The sequence below is a fragment of the Camelina sativa genome, chromosome 14 (genome assembly GCF_030686135.1).
Source record: "Camelina sativa cultivar CO46 ecotype springtype chromosome 14, ASM3068613v1".
Taxonomy (NCBI): Eukaryota; Viridiplantae; Streptophyta; class Magnoliopsida; order Brassicales; family Brassicaceae; genus Camelina; species Camelina sativa.
In genome coordinates, this window is record NC_141893.1 from 25151131 (window position 1) to 25169324 (window position 18194).

General features: G+C 36.5%; 1 protein-coding gene and 2 pseudogenes across 1 annotated transcript; 1 reads left to right on the top strand and 2 right to left on the bottom strand.

The window, feature by feature from the left end:
- Positions 1-9557: 9557 nt before the first annotated feature.
- On the bottom strand, positions 9558-10596 carry LOC109128780 (uncharacterized). The gene is made up of 3 exons (XM_087486202.1): positions 10384-10596; positions 10131-10266; positions 9558-9921 (listed from the first exon to the last, which is right to left on the bottom strand). The coding sequence occupies exons 1-3, from the start codon at positions 10594-10596 to the stop codon at positions 9797-9799; spliced, it is 474 nt and encodes a 157-aa protein (XP_087342328.1). The 3' UTR covers positions 9558-9796.
- Positions 10597-11145: 549 nt separating this feature from the next.
- LOC147928585 (uncharacterized) lies at positions 11146-14728 on the bottom strand (annotated as a pseudogene).
- A 312-nt stretch (positions 14729-15040) lies between these two features.
- Positions 15041-18095, top strand: LOC147928586 (uncharacterized; annotated as a pseudogene).
- Positions 18096-18194: the final 99 nt, after the last annotated feature.

Genomic DNA, 18194 nt, shown 5'->3' on the forward strand with positions numbered 1-18194 from the left:
ATTTAGGCATTGATGATACCAGCAATTGATGGTCATGTAGTGTTGAAGAACCTTTGGCAAGACATTTATAGCTTCTATTAACTATGTGTTGACAAGAACAACTGTTTTTGTTTGGCGTGTGTTTCAGGATTTATCTCTTGCTAAAGGCTTACCAACTCTTTGTGCCTATTACTGGTTCCAATTCAAGAATTTCTAGATGAAATGCCCCTCTCATTCGAAGTTCTAACCCTTCTTGTTCTCCTCTGGGTAACAACCACAAACTTAACTTGGTACGTTGTTTTGCCTACGGCTCAAGTGGCGCTCATTTCAAGGTTTATTCTGTGTTTATTTCACGATTTAAGAGCCACTATAAATGTTTGTAGTACCAGTTTGTTTGTCATAATATTAATTGCGATTGATCAATCTGGTTATAAAATAGTAGTTGGTAAGTGTGATCGATGATGTTATGTTATTTACTTTAATTGTAGCACACAAAAATGCAACATTGCAGAAGCGACATGGTATTACATTTTGGTAAACGTAAAACGTAAGGTTACAACATAAAAAAATGGAAATGTAATCGTATACCAAAGTAAACAAACAAGAAAACGATATATAAGAACTTCTGTATGCGAAAAACTATCAGGATACAAAAAAAGGAATGGTAAATTGTTTTGGTTTACATAAGGGTACAACATACACAAAGTGTTTGAACCATACACCAATGACAAAACACAAGGAGTGGATGAGGGTACAAAAGAAATTGAAAATGAAACCGTACACTAATGACAACACAAAAGAAAACGATATATAAGCCCTTGTGTGTACGAAAAACTTTCAGGGTACAAAAATCGGAATGGTACTTGTCTTCTGTTTATATAAGGGTACAACGTACGCAAAGTGTTTAAACCGTACACCAATGACAAAACACAAGGGGTGGATGAGGGTAGAACATAAGAAAATGGTAATGTAACTGTACACAAATGACAACACAGAAGAAAATGATATATAAGCCCTTGTGTGTTCGAAAAACTTTCAGGGTACAAAAAAATAAATGGTAATTGTTTTTGATTTACGTAAGGGTACAACATACACAAAGTGTTTGAACCATATACCAATGACAAAATACAAGCGGTAGATAAAGGTAATGAAATTTAATCTTGTACTATGAACATGAAACTATCAAATGACTACAAAATATCTTCCCTACATATGTCTGCCCGAACATACTCGCTCCAGAATTCGTAATCATAGTTTTCCTCATCAGAATAATTACCGTCCATAATTGGCTCGTTACTTATCTGTACTCTATTACATCAACCACCGTAGTTACCGTCACAACACTGGTTGATGTCTTCACTTTACATCCGCGAAAGAGAAGCCCTAAACCAACCACATAATACAGATAATTAAAATCGAACCGGTTTGACCCGACCAGACAAAGTGTTACCGAATTTCCAAAATTCTGTTCACGGGTGTTACATACGGTGAGGTACTACACATTGTGCAGTATTGACTTCTCCGTATGCACCTCCTTCCCCGTAAGCACCAATATCAACAAGAATACTAATTTTTCCCAAACAAGTTACATATACACTTATGGCCTTGTTTATCTTACGATGTTGACGGAAACCATTGTTACCCAGCTCCAATCGTTATAGGCAGTGGATAAGAGGACTCGTCAATTTCTGAAGTAAACTGATTTGCGACAAAATAAGTCATGGAGAAGCCAAACTGATGTTACTGGACTGTATTACCACCACGACCAACATCCAGTTTGAATTCCCACCCCACTTTATTATTCATAATCCATCTTCCAGCTATGATGGTTATGATGAAAACTTCATCCCGTGACATCCAGGAAGTTTTATATGTGAATCTCAATAAGCTTAGATCTTGCTCTGAAAGTTTGGTGTTGCTGTGAGATCTGTATCCCATTACTTTATTTATAAGTGAAGAACTTGAATACCTTTTATAGGTCATTCACTTGGGTACTATTTTAGTTTTCCCAAAATTAATCTTTAGAAAGGTTAAACACCCAACACAGATTACAAAAAACTCAATCGCGTTCAAGGGTTAAACACCCAACATGGACCAACCAAAATGTAAATTTGTAAGTTTGACAAAAAAAACTCAATTTTTTCATAGTAAACTCAAAATAAACAACTTAAAAAGGTGGATGCCAAAAAATTATACAACCGCGTTCAAAGGTACATCCTAACACGGATTACATGACCAATAACACCAGTGAATAACCAACCAAAGAACATATCATAATCTGAACCCTGCAATATACAAAACACTATACCTAAAGAGTGTACAAACCACACTCGGCTATATTAGTGGCCAATTAGAAAACATTACAAGTGGGGATGTCAAAAAATTGAAGAATGACATCCACATTTGTTATGCCTAACCAAAATTATGACCTAATCCCCTTTTTCAATTTCCACCGGCGTCCAAGCAATCTTGGAATCTAAACTTCATACTGGTTCGGCTATTGAAATATATATGTAATCTAACTTCTTAAGCTTTTTGATTCCAAGATGAACTCAACCTCGCTAAAGTCACAGCGTGTCAAGGAGTTATCTAACATTTTTAGAAAGCAGTTGTTGTCTGGAATCTCATCAAACACTTTTGTCGCAATTTTCTTCCTAATGACAGGCATGGCCGCATCAGAGAGGCCTTCAAAGTTTAGTCTCAGGTCTAAACACTCAATGTACTTCAACGCATACACAACACAATCACCAACTTGAATATTCTCGGGGTTGTTTTCATCCTGTAAATAATGTTTGATGATGCCCTGATTTTATCTTTCTTGTATCGTTGGGAAATAGCCTGCATCAAGTGAGGAATCATTCTGGTGAACGGCTTACAATGCTTGTGGAGAACCTCGTCGGTACTACTGTCGTTTATGCTACCGTATACTTTAATCTTGCGCTTAACTAATTCAGCTTCGAGGGCAACCTATTGATTGTTATTGATGTTGTGTGGGATGTACAAGATGTCTACATCGTCAACCCATTTCGTGTGTGTCATACCATATATTGGTAATCTCTCCAAGTACGTATCAAAATAACCATCTCCAAACTGTCATTTCTTATCGGAATCAAAAAAGGGTATTCTTTTGCCTAATGGTTAGCAAATCACGGGTTAAGAAAAGCAATCTGATCTATTACAAAAGGAGATGTATTTTTCATCCTTTCTACGGAACATATGCATACATGCGGATATGTGCTGCAACAAATAATTAATGTTGCAGTGAATAGTCCACTATGTTTAGATCAGATAATTTATCAGAGAAAACGTCCAAGCTTACCGTATCACACAACCAGTCGTACTCTTTATCACAAGGTGGCCTTAATTGTTTAGGGGCATCAGGCGCAAATAAAAATTGGCATTTCCAGTGCTCAAAACTTTTGCCCTGATTTCCACAATTTAACAATCAGTTATAAATCCTATTTGATAAACAATAATAAATGCTTGTCACATTTGAATTCCCAAAAACCACTTACAATTCTTAGGCTAGGAACGCCTTCAACTTTTTCACTTTTGCAGCACATGGCGCAATAAAAAGATCATACATTTCTTGGGAGAGGACTACCTCTGGGAGAGCTCTTCTTAGTAATGCAATTATTAGCATAATCTCTTTCTCACATATTAGCCGCTATTGTGTCTCCAATTATTAGCATAATCTATTTGCTGAGATTGGAGGATTCCTGTATCTCTATTTTCCTCATAACTGCTTTCTTGGTGACCGATATTGGTTTCTTCATCACTATATTAATCGGGAGGAAACTCATCGGACCGACATTCTCTACGGAGTGAGTTATGTAATCCATCACAAACTAATACGAGTTCTCGTTGTACCTTAAAAGGAAAAAGCGGTGCTCATTTCAAATCAGAAAACTAGATTTGAAGATATCAAAAATTCTCTCGATCACATTTCTCAAAGATGCATGACGCAAGTTAAATAACACATTTTGATTACCAGAATCACAACCTTGACCTCTGAAGTATAGTAGATCATGATACCTTGTACCTCTTAATGGCACTAAAAAATTGTGTCGATCTGCAAATCCACAATCAACTAGATAATATTTTCCTGTAATTCATATATAAATATTAATAGTTATATTAACAAAAGGGAAGTAACAATGATCTGTGTAATGCATATGGATATACCTTCGGAAATAGGTAGTTTGCTCTTACTTCTCATTAAAGCATCACTAAATATTTTTGAATCCTGTGTTGTAAAATTATAGATCAAAGTTACATGTAACAAGAACATTTTTTAATGTTTCTGATTACGATAGCTTGGTGCATCATCAGCAGGCACCGTTGCATGAATGTGTGTGTTGTCGATAGCCCCAATGCAATCCTGTAAAAATCATGATAACGAGAGTTCACATCTATGTTTAGTATATTTTTTACCCCTACGTTCATTTTTCTGTTTTATCAGTTATATGCGAAAGATATAATAACTGTAAAGCAGCTAATGAGTCTTCGTATTTAATTTTGTCCTAATTTCGTCTTTGATAGAGGTTCTCTGATTTTTCTAATAGACTTTTCCAATATGTTACTTTGTTTGCACGTTTTTGGCTTCCACGAAGCCAACTAAATAATTCACAACTAATTTGACCAATGAAGAAATAATGAGATACTAGCTAGCAAAGATTACTCACATAGTCACAACTGTCGAGTGTAAAACAACCATATTTAATAATCAAGTAAGGACAAAGAAAAACAACATTCACATCAACCCAAACGTTCCTGGGAAGCAATACGTATCCAAGCAAAGCTGGTTCTAATATTTTATAATTACCTCAATTGTGTTGAAACATAATTTGAAATAAAATTTGTAGTAAACATACCTTGAAATAAGGATAATAGTGTGTGCTTTCTCTTATTTTTGCAGAAACTGTGAGTCTAGGTTTGGCCATCCAACTTGGTGCAATCATATTTAATGCATCTAAAATCATGTGCCCATTGTATACTTATATATCTTGAGCTTTGACCAATGGTGAGCAAAAATGTAGCCACTATTTCTTCAAGAGAAGTCTGTCGGGTATCTCTTAAAGAAATTTTTTTCTCTGATAATATCACATAACTTCAAAAATACTTCACGTCGAACTGAAGAAGGAAAAAGGAAAACGGGTGATGTGTTTGAGAAAGAAATTTACACGGACCAACAGCCTGTTTGAAAGAAAAAGAGTCAGCTCTAACCAGAGGGAGAGGAGACGTCATTAATTAACTGGAAACAGAGGAGTTCAGTAAGCACAACAAGGTTGGAAGAACGTTGAAGCAAGATTGGAGTTAGCTGGAAACTCAATTAAGGGGGAGTGTTGGTCGATAATTGAGTTTCAGAGTCGCAACGTTCAAGTCAGTGATGTTTTGGTTTGTGACGTTTCATCCAAGAGTCATAAGTACAAAGAGATACAACTCTTTATGATGTAGGGTCTGTTTGTTTTCTATATAAATCAGTTTTGTCTTGATGTCATGTAACAAGTTTCAGGAAAATAAAATTTTCAGATTTCGTTATTTGTCTTCTCAAAAGAGAAGAGACAAAAGGTCTCTTACTCTGCTTTTTTCTTCTTCCTCTCAATATTCTAACTAGTGTAAGAGTGGACACGGAACTATACTTAAATTTTGATATTTTTGATCAATGTTTCTCTGCAATTATCTGATTCGTTAAAATTCAGATTTTTAGTTAGATCTTTAATATATAAAAAAATTGAAAAAAGAAAATATAAAATTCATAATTTCAGATTAAATACCAGTATTAGATTAAAAAATATATATAATACTATTTAAAAAAATATATATATACATATCATTTTTTAACATCTAATTTTATGATTTTTTTTTTAATCAAACATTAAATTAAAAGATGACTCCAAGGTTGGTTGCCCAAACCGAAGGGAAAAAGTTTACAAAAAAATTTCAGAAACTAAAGATTTTGAAAAACGAGCAAGACAATCTGCTCTCGCATTTGACATTCGCGGGATCTGGATAAGAGTGAAGGAAGGAAAGGATCGTCTGAGGGAGTTAAATCTTCCAACAAATTCGAGAAGGCGGGTCAATCGTCTGGAGACTGCACTATTGCAACTAACTCTGAGCAATCCGACTCAAAATTTTGACAGTCAACACCAACCGCTAAGAGGGACTCCATAGCCCAGATCTAGGCTTGTAACTCCGAATGAAGGGGTGCAGGGCTGCGTCTAAGGCTCCATGCTCCCAAGAGTAGCGTCCTATCTTCACTATTACTATACCACCACCCCAAACCTACAAAAGGATCTGAACCTTTTCAGGAACCATCAATCTGACAACGGGGGTAAGGATCCCGAACCTCCAAGGTTACCGGAGGATCCAAGTAACTCGCCGAGAAGGACTTGGCCTCCTCCCACAGTAATTTATCATTAGCCGCCTGATTTATAATATCAATTGGCTCTGCCTCTATTCCCTGAAAAACTTTTTTATTTATGTCCTTCCAAATTGACCATAAAATCCATGGTAGCCGATAACATCTATCTGAAGTCCCGAATTGGGATGATGCCCACCAAAAAATAAAATCTAATTTCGAATACACTGATCCATAGGAAATCGGAGACAAATCCCATACCTTACGCGAACGGATACACTCAAAAAGAGCATGATTTATAGTCTCCATCGCAGAACCACACCGTTTACACATAACATCACATTGGACACCCTGATGAGCAATCCGGTCCATCACAGGAAGAGTACCAGACGCAATAGGCCAGAAAAAATGTTGAACCTTCGGAGGGACTTGAAGTTTCCAACCCGGAGGGCCTTACACGACAGCCCATATTCAACTTTCCTGAGTAATTCTCGTGCTAGCCGATATCCCGATTTAACCGAATACTTTCCGGATTTAGTATAATGCCAAATCAAACTATCCGATTTAAAAGATTTACTGACCGCCATACTCCGAATAAGCGGAATATCCTCCGGGTCCATAAACTCCTCAATAATAGGCATATGACAATCCCTCGTAATTGGATTAATTAATTGATTAACCATCAAATTAGGATGTAGCAATCTCCTCCTACCATTAGCTGGTCTTGGTTGATGGTTCGGTATCCAGGGATCACACCATACCAAAATATTACATCCAGAACCTACCGCCTACTTTGCCCCTTGTTCCACTAGTTCTTTGGTCGAAAAAATACTACTCCAAACAAAAAAAAGGAGAATGTGGTTTTTTGGCCAATAGAGGATGTTTATTCCTAAAATATCGACCACGCATCACCCAATCCATTAAGGATGTCAGATAATGAATTAACCGCCAAAACTGCTTAGCCAGCATCACGTCATTAAATTGCTCCAGAGCACCAAAACCCAAACCCCCTTCACATTTGTCCTTATACATTTTATCCCAAGCTACCCAATGCATACCTCGTGCATTATCATTAAACTTCCACCAGAATTTTGATATGGCACTCGTAAGTTTGGACGTTAGCTCCTGCGGCAGTTTATAACATGACATAACATAGGTCGGGAGAGCTAACACAATTGATATGATCATAATTTCCTTACCCCCTTTCGATAAATACTTTTTCGACCAGCCATTTACTCGCTCGTCCAGGCGATCATTAACATAACTAAAAACTTTAGTTCGCGATCCCTGAAGACTTTCAGGAATACCCAAATAAGAACCCATACCGCCTTCTTTAGATATACTAATAACTGATATTAAGTGAGTTCGTATATCATACGGAAATTTCTTACCAAACATGATGGAAGATTTCTCCAAATTTACCTCTTGTCCCGAAGCTTTCCCAACAAATGCAAGATCATAGGGCAGTCCCGAGCAATCTTGATACCCGTAAGTTTCTTCTCCCGTTCCGCCTTTTTGATATTTGCTGTCAAAACCTCGGTACAAAGTATAAACAGGTACGGGGAGAGAGGGTCTCCCTCACGTAAACCCCTCTGCGATAAAATATAACCCCAAGCCTGACCATTCAGAAGAACTTGATACGACACCGAAGATACACACCACATAATCCAAGAAATCCATTTCCTATCAAATCCTAACTTAATCATAACCGCTTCCAGAAAATCCCATTCAAACCAATCATACGCTTTACTCATATCCGTTTTGAATGCCAAAAACTCTGAATTACAGCGCCGATTAGTATTCAGCCCATGAAATATTTCCTGAGCAACAAAAATATTGTCGGTAATCAAGCGTCTGGAAACAAAGCCGACTGAGTTTCTGAAACCAGAGACGACAAAAACCGCTTAAGCCAAAAGCGCAAAACTTTTGAAATAATCTTATAACTCACATTACAAAGACTGATCGACTGAAATTCCACCATGCGTTGCGATTGGTCAATTTTAGGTATAAGACAAATATTCATCTCATTTAGGCGTGGATCGAAACAACCCATTCGAAAAAACTCTTTAACCAAAGCCACCAAGTCCCCTTTTAATGAAGACCAAAACTGTTGAAAAGACAAAACTGTCATACCATCAGGACCTGAGGATTTCTCAGGATGCATAGCAAACAAAGCTTTTTGAACTTCCAACTCTGTGATTTCCATAGTTAGAATTATGTTTATATTATCTGTAATGAGTGGGGAAATCTCCTGAATTATCTCTGAGATGCCACTTACATCTGATTTCATAAAAAGATCCTCAAAGTATTTTGAGGCAATATTCTCCATCCCCGAGAACGATTCATCCCAGAAATTATCGGGACCAAATAAACCAACAATCCTATTCCTCACTCGTCGCTGCTTAGTAAAAGCATGGAATTTTTTGTATTTTTGTCTCCAACCCGTAACCAAAATTTCCTACTTTTTTTGTTGCCAATACAATTCCTCATCCCAATATGCCTATTTTAGTTTTTTCTCGATACCCCGGATTTCTTCCTGAGAAATCGAGTCATCCATCTTTGCCTTCTACAAGGCCACCTTTAAGGAGGAAATAAGTGAGGGACCGGAATATATATTATTCTTTCGCCACCAAGAAACTGAATTCCTACAATTCTTGATCTTATACACAAAAACCGGTATCCGAAATTTTTTTGTGCGATCCATCCTGACTCGCCACCCCTGATAAACCATCCTTAGCCAACCATCCTATTCTGACGCGTAGCTGTTTTCAGGCAAGTTGTTAAAATTGGACAATGTTTAGAACTAACCATCTCCAAATAATCTACTTTCGAGTTAGGGAAAATACCGTGCCAATACTCATTACCTAAAGCAAGATCCAACCGACACCAAACCACCTGATTGTTACATCGGTTACCCCTTCAGGATAACTACTCACCATAATAAGGGAATTCGAGCATACCACAATGTCGAATCATAGATATAAAGGACACAAAGGAAGAGACTGGTCGTAGAGCACCACTTTTTCCTCATGATTCTCAACAAGTTCGATAAAATCACCAATCATAATCCAAGGGTCAACGCAAAAAGATCCAATATCCATTAGCTTATCCCATACCTTCTCCCGATGTTGGGGGAACATGATCAAAATAAACAAAAGCCAAAAAGACCAATTGTTGTCCAAAAAACGCTTGTGTATCAATAATATGGTCACTATCATATAGAATTGAAAGTTTTATTTCATCCATAAAAAATAAAGCTAAACCGCCACTACACGCGCGGGGTTCAACAATATACAAATTATTATAACCATACTTATTCTGAAATTGTTGTAAATAAGTAAAACATTTTTTTGTTTCCGAAAAAAATAAGATATTTGGATGATGCTTATTTTACAAATCTCCCAAATAATCTTTTGTCAGGTCAGCTTATGCCCTGACAGTTCCAACTCAGGATTTTCACGTTTTCGCCGGTGGTTTCGGGAGCGCCACCATCCCTTTCTTGCCTTGACGACCACCATCCGATGAAACAGCCATCTGTTTGTTTCCTTGTTTCCCCAGCACCTTCTGTCTGTTCCCTTTACCTGTAGGTTTAGATAAAGCCTTAGCTAATAAACGTTTCTGTGAAGAAGTCAAAGCCAAAGCTGCTATCCTAGAGCCACTAGCACCTTTTTAACATGAGTACTATTAATTCTCTGCCTATGAACACACTGTCCCCCTAGGGTAACAGCAGACATAACACTATTAACTACACCCAAAACAAGCTCAACCGGAACACAGGGTGAAGAAATACCTTGCTGATTACCATCTGCCTCACCCTGAGGATCGGTCCCCTGACAAGCCAAGAGACCAGTCCCCTGATCTGGAAGAGCATCATCCCCATGGACAACCTTAGCACCACCATTAACATTATCATCAAACTCACCGTCCTATAGCAGATCATCTGTTTCTTCCACAAAATCCACAGCCATAGCAGCCATATCATCCCCCTTATATTGATAATCCTCCATTTCCTTATCCGCTTGAGAATAACCATTCCCTGAAACCAACGAACTATCACCAATGCCCACCTGTGAATTCATCACAATAAGGTTCTGTTTGACCTGATACAAAGGCTTAGGCCAAACTGGCCCAGCACCCTTCCTGTTGAGATGAAAAGTGGAAACCTGACCCGAGGGATCCTCACTCACAAAGTGAACACCTCTACGAGCACCACCCTCACTAGAAGTAGCCTCACCCGCACGTTTCTGAAAGTCCATTTCTGCGAGAAATGGCCACGATCACCAACATCCAAATTCTGAAAGTCCAAAGCTCTCTTAGCATGCTTCCTTGGCTTTACCCACCCCCCAACATTGTCATTCAATTCTTGCTTAACCAAAGATTGTTGCCTTTGCTCATTCCTCTTATTCGACTGATCTTCCATACCATGATTACTAACAATTATGCTTTACTCTGGACTCATGAGTCAGCCGCGAACAATGATCGCAGAAGCCCACCAATCTCTCATAATCAAGAGAAACCACTACTTCATCACCAGTATCTAAGGGTACCACCATCTTAAAGATCAGAGGATTAAAACCATTGACCGTAACACAGAGACTACCAGATTCCTCATCTAACTCTTGAATTTTACAAAGCTTTTTACAGATTGCTTCTAACGTCGCCACCTCCCACAAATGCATGGGAATACCAGCCACCTTAACCCAGAAATTAATCGCAGAAGGATATGAAGATGAAATGATCATTTCCCATCACACCAAAGAAACCATCCATCCATCAAAATGGTACGAACCATTCTGTAAAACTGACTAAATATCACCTTCCTCTTCAAAATTGAACTGAAAAATGCCTTGCTCCAAATCCGCTTCCACTACTTTATCCTCTAGCTTCCAAATCTTAGGGATATTAGCCACCAAGGACTCCATCCTCTGACTAGCCGGATTCATTAGCCTACCAATGAGGGTCATAGAGAACTGCTGGATTCTCTGAGCCAAAACAGAATTTGATATCTTCACTGTGTTCGTACGAACCATAGAACCTTTTCTCTTACTAAGCGCTAGTTGTGCCATAACTCTCAACAGAGGAAAACCCTTCACGACACGTCTGTGAAAGAAGCACCGAACAATGAACAGACCGCATCGACCAAAGACAAGCCAAGAACAAAGAAATATGTAACGGGTCCCTGATAAGAATCCAGACCAAAGAATAAATACCCCTTCGACGACCCTATCACCACTACACGAAATAGAAGATATGCGAATTGCAGACAATACCAAAACAGATCTTATCATCAAAGCTCCAAAGATTCTCTTTTCCATAGACCTCAAAGAATTAACCTTCAAACTTCCATAATTAAAGCACTGAGTGATCCTCACCATGATTTGTATGACTGAAATCTCAATCCGGTAAAAACTCAAATCCAGAGAAATAAAGGAGATCGCAAACGGAATCTGTATTGTCCAGAAACGGATCCGCCCAAACCTAATCCCATCAAGCTCTAAATCCGATCGATTCGTGAAATCCAACGCCATGAAATCCACAAATCTCCTTTGGAAATCAGATCCTTGCAATAAATGTCGGAACCCAACCAAACCCAGAGATGGACTTCCGATCCATCCCTGAAACCAACCCTCCACAAGATCGACAGAGAGACCACCTTTAGTAGGTAAGACTTATATGCTAACAGACTAATAAATATATTATTTTCCTTCTACGTATTTGTCTTTGATCTTCGTGTTTTGGCTATTTTTTTTTATGAAACTCAAATAAATTCCAATATATATATATATATTTGTACATAGATAATAATTATTAATTTATTATGTATATAAAAATATTAGTTTATATCAATTATTAATTTTTATCAGCATTATTAATTTAAAGAAAATTTTCCTTTATATAAAGGTGTGAATGGTGCAGCGGTTGAGGCGGACAAATATATCTGCGGATTAAACCGCTTTTTATTTACCATTCACCAAACATTATCCGCAGTCTGTGGCAGAGCCAGTAAAGTTATTCATGGGTGTAATAACTCATAATATTTTTCTCATAAAAATATAGATTATATTAAAAAAATGTTATTACAAAAGTTCATTCTAAAGATGAATCCTACGCTCACTCATACTTTGGAAACATTTAATGACTGTTTTTTTTTGTCACAGTGTCAATTACCTATTTCTCAATAAAGCAAACTAGACAATCACTAAAAAAATGTATTACAAATACGATTACGTGATGTTGTCTTTACAATGTTCATTGCAGAAAAACATCTTTCAACGATTGCGGTAGCAACAGGTAGAATCAAGGTAGAAACATCTTTCTTTTTCTCTACCATCACACGAGTTAGATCACCAAGACTTTTGAGATTAGAAAACCTTTCATCTCTTTTCGCATTATCAAGATAGATGTCAAGTTGATGATCAAGAGATACACGCTCCACATAACTAAATTCATCTGGATAAAGCTCAGCCATTCTCACCAACATTGATTTATTAAATTGACGAAAAGAATCCACTGGACTTAAGGATGCAATACAAACAAGTAGTTCTGAATTTACCTCGTCAAATCGATCATTGAACTCTTGAAGTTGCATATCTAAGACAGTGTAGAAACAATCTACCTTATAGTAATGCAAGTTGCTTATGTTGGTCTTTTTCCTTGGCCTTCTTGAATCAACAAACTCTTCGTCCATATTAAGCACTTCAGTATTGTTTTTCTCACGAAAAGAACATACTTTAGTAAGAAAATCATCCCATCCATCATCTATAAGCTTCTGCAGTTGTCGCTTAGTAGATGCCACCAATGAAATAACATTCAAGATATCTTGATCTCTTCTCTATAATGCCTTGGATAAGCTATCAGAGAACAAAAAAATATGCAATGTTAACTGGAGATAGAAAGGAAAATCAATGGTGTGAAAGCATTTGAGCAGGCCATATGCTTGTCTCCTTTTGGTTGTGTCTACACCTTCATCCTGCATATATTCAAGAACCTCAATAATACAAGAAAACAAATCAACAAGTCGCAGTAAAGTCCTATAATGTGAATCCCAACGAGTATTTGTAGGCCGTTGAAGTGAAAGCTCATGATTTAACCTAGTTCCAGTCTTAATTTCACCATTTATAATCCTTTCTTCAATTTTTTTGCGATAGCATTCCCGTAGCATGTCTTTTCTCTTGCAAGAAGCCCCAACCACATTAAACAAGAGAGAAACCATATCAAAGAAGTCTCCAACTTCAAAATATTTTTTTTGCTACCGCCACGACAACTAACTGCAATTGATGGGTAAAGCAATGAGCATAATACGCCGAACTACTTTCTTTCAAAATCAATGAACTCAATCCATTGAATTCTCCTTTCATGTTGCTAGCTCCATCGTAACTTTGACCTTTCACCTTTTTTAAACTCAATCCATGTTTGGCAAACAAAGAATCAATATCAATATTCAGAGATAAAGAAGTTGTCTCCTTCACATGACTAATGCCAACAAATCTTTCTTTTACTATTCCATACTTATCAACAAAGCGAAAAACATGGCCATCTGCTCTTTGTCTGAAACATCAGCTGATTCATCTACCAATAAGCCAAAGACATAATTACCAATTTTTTCGATAACAGATTTAGTTACTTCTTCTGCAAAGCAGTGCACAATATCTTTTTGAACCGGAGGTGATGTCATCTGATTATATTTAGGAGCATTCTTCAACACAACTTTTCTCACAATCTCATTCTGACCAGTAGTGTATTTGAGAAGCTCCAAAAAATTACCTTTATTTGTTGAAATCTTCTAACTCATCATGACCACGAAAAGGTAACCCTTGATGTAACAAATGTCTAGAAACATCAATTGAATCACTCAGCTGCAATCGATACTCATATTTCATAACATAAGTTTGCTTCTGTAAAGCATATTTGATAGACTAACCTTGTCTCATCAAGGCATCACATTTATTTTTGGCAATGCTGTGAAAACTAGTATGATCACCTTTATGCTTAGTAAACCCAAAGGTTTTATTCCACCCATAATAACCAATTGAAACAAAAGCATCACTCCCACCTTGTTTCTCAGCTTGATCTCTGAATAAATAACAACACAAGCAAACAAACTTTTTCTTTTTCCACACTATACTCTAACCAATCACATCCATATTGATCATACCATTGTGGATTAAAATGCCGTAGTATACCTCCTACAATAATTTGTTTAAAACTATGATCACGAGGTTGATAAGGTCCTTTTATCAAGTATATGCGTCGTACCTCCTCTCTTTGATTAGGATGATAACTTAGAATGCTTTTTCTTTTAGCTGGATCCCATGGCAAGTCCTCTGAATCAATGGTGGGTGGTGGAGAATTTATTTTCAAAAATCTATCAATTGTATTGCGTACAAAAAAATACACAAAATAACGAATTATCAATACATGTTTGCGTAATTATTTGTAGAAAAATCTAACATACAAGTAATGAAATAAAAATTTGTTATGTTCCAACTACGTTACAAACTAACAATAATAAATGATAATCCATGATTCCATTCCCACATAGATTATCCAAGTAAGAGAAAAACTATTAAGCAATCCCTTCTATTTTCACAAATCCAAAATCGTGTATAGTATTTTAATTACTTAAACTAAACAAAAAAAGTTTCTTAAACTACAATAGAAATAACTTACAATTCATAGTTTTCAATCTGTTTAAACAAAATGATGATGGAAATTGGAAGAGGAAGAGTACGCAAAGCTGACGATGGAAGAGGAAGAGTCCAAATTTTGGATAAATTAAGTTTTTTTAATCAACTTATAATTATGTTTAGCCATACAAATATACAATAGATTAAGATTTTGTTAAAGGCTAAGCCCAACAGTTTGTCAAAAAGCCCAATTACCATATGGTACTATTTATTTGAGGGGTGTCAACAAAATTTCATAGGGGTGTCAAAGGTTTTGCTTAAACATATGCTATTAATTATTTTTATAAAAACTAATCTGAAATTTATAATTTCATGGGTGTCATATGGCAACCATAATTTTTCTTTACTTCTGCCATTTTTCGCAGACCACAGTGGTGCGGTCCAAAAAAAAAGACAAAACCGCTGCAGACTAATTACAAACTATTTTTGCATACAAATAGAATTAAGCCGTAGCGATTTGTTGTCCACACCATTTTTAAGACGGACTAATCTATTGACGGATTTATCCACTGGGACCGCCGTTACCATTCAACGCCCAAATAAATATTGAAGGTTAAGGCCCTGAGTGGAAAGCGTATAAAAGGCAGATGATCTGTTAGATGAGTTCGTCCACTTTAATGTTACCATTCACAAGTACAATTAAATTTAGAAGTTTTTTGTTTAAAATACAAAAAGAAGAAGATGGACTGCATGCAGACTAAAATTATGAAGGAATTGTAGTGGTCTGCCATCTACAGTATAAACTAGGCCTACGAATTTGAACCGAACCGATTTGTCCGAACCGAACCGAACCGAGATTTGGGCAAATCGGTTCGGTTTCTATTAATTAAGTATACCGATCGGAAAGATTTTAATTAGGCTCGGTTAACCGAGATTTTCGGTTCGGTTCGCTTGAACCGAACGGTTAACCGAAAAAAGAAAACCTTAAAGGTAGTCGTCGTTGCCTCTTTTCATTCTTTGATTTTTCTTCATTTCTTCTTCTTCAATTCACCATCTTTATTATCTTCGATTCATTATCGTCGTCCTCTTCTTCTTCGATTCATCATCATCTTCCTCAGTTATGATACTTCTTCCATATATTATCATCTTCATCATCTTTTCTTTTGTGTTGCCTATTCTTCTTCTCGATACATCATCTTCTTCCTTTTCACGATTCATCATCATCATCATCACCTTCTTCTTTATCTCGATTCATCATCATCATCATCTTCTTCTTTTCCTCGTCCTTATTCTTTGACTTCGATACCACAATCTTCGGCTTCGAGATCTCGCCGCTGTTGCCTCCACAGCTCTAGTCGTGGTCGTAGGGTTTTCCTTCTCTCAAGACAAATCTCAGATTTTTTTATTTTTTTTTGTGTGTTAATGGGCCATTTTTTTGCAAGCCCAACGATCAAAAACATCTTTAGCCCAAAACTAATAAACCGAAATAACCAAATGGCAAAAACCGAAATAACCATCACCGAATCGAACCGAACCGAAATCTTAGTCGGTTTAATTCAGAACAGTTTTCAATTTCTAAAATAACCGAAAAACTGACATAACCGAACCGAAATATCCGAATAAACCGAAGTCGCAGGCCTAGTATAAACGCTGGTAATTTCGTCCGCTTCTTTTATTTTTTTTATTATTAAACTTATTGTATTTGTCACACATTTCAATAGACTGTATTATTAACACACATATCAATACATATCTAGTACAACACACAACACAACGAAGTATCTATATAACACACGCCAAGAAAGAATTTTTATTTAATGTCATTTTATTTATTACTGTTCTAATTTTTTTAATCTCTTATCTTTCAAATTTTAGGTGTTTCGTATATGCCAGTTGCGATCACGAGGAGTCCAATTTCTAAGTTATGAAGAAAGAATTGAGTTATGGAATTTGGAAAATGAGTAATTTGAAGAGTTAATAATTCAACCAGCACTCAGTTACTACAATCGATATTTTCAAAGAGGACCAGTCCAAACAGACGGTGGTTTAGGGTGGGTAAATATTTGGCATCGTCTGCAAGAAGATGATGCTGCTTGTTTACAATTACTACGAATGTCACTTAGTACTTTCAGAACATTGTGTGATAAGCTACAAACAAGTTATGGTTTAAGATCAACAATGAATGCAAGCATTGAAGAGAGTGTGGCAATGTATTTACAGACATGTGGTCAAAATGAAGTTCAAAGAGATGTTGGATTGCGATTTGGACGAAATCAAGAGACAGTGAAGAGAAAGTTTTTTGAGGTTCTAACAGCAACTAAGTTACTTGCTTGTGATTATATCAAGACTCCAACAAGACAAGAACTCTTCCGAATTTCCGAACGACTGCAGATAGATCGAAGATATTGGCCATATTTTAGTGGATTTGTTGGATCAATGGATGGGTTCATGTATGTGTTCAGGTGAAGCCTGAATTACAAGGAATGTATTGGAATTGACATGGTACAACATCATTTAACATCATGACAATATGTGATTTGAATATGTTGTTTACATATGTCTGGAATGGAGCACCTGGATCTTGTCACAATACAACAGTTCTCGCAATGGCACAAGATAGTGATTCTGAATTTCCTTTGCCTCTAATAAAAAAATATTATGTTGTTGATTCTGGCTATCCAAATAAACAAGGTTTTCTTGTTCCATATAGATCTTCACGAAACAGGATTGTTCAGTATCATATGTCACAGTTCGAAAATGGTCCTCTTCCTATGAATAAACAAGAACTATTTAATTGATGTCACACATTTTTATGCTCTGTTATTGAGAGGACATTTGGAGTTTGGAAGAAGAAATGGAGGATTGTCTGTGAGTTTCCTAGATATAATATTCATGTACAAAAAAGAGTGGTAACGGCTACAATGAGACTACATAATTTTATCAGAATTTCAAATTTTTCAGATGACGATTTTGCATAAGTAATGAGAGAGACAGAGATTACTAACACAAATTCTGAGTTTGATATAGGGGATACAAAATCTGCAGAGATAGCTGATGGCAATCTTATGGTAAATATCAGAGAAAATATTGCATATATGTTATGGAAAAATCAAAGTACTCGATATTAGTTTTTTTTTATTGTGTTGTATTTTAAATATTTTAATGTTTAGTGTTTTAGTATTTATGACAATAAATATATTTGTAGCATTTTAAATTGAATATGTATA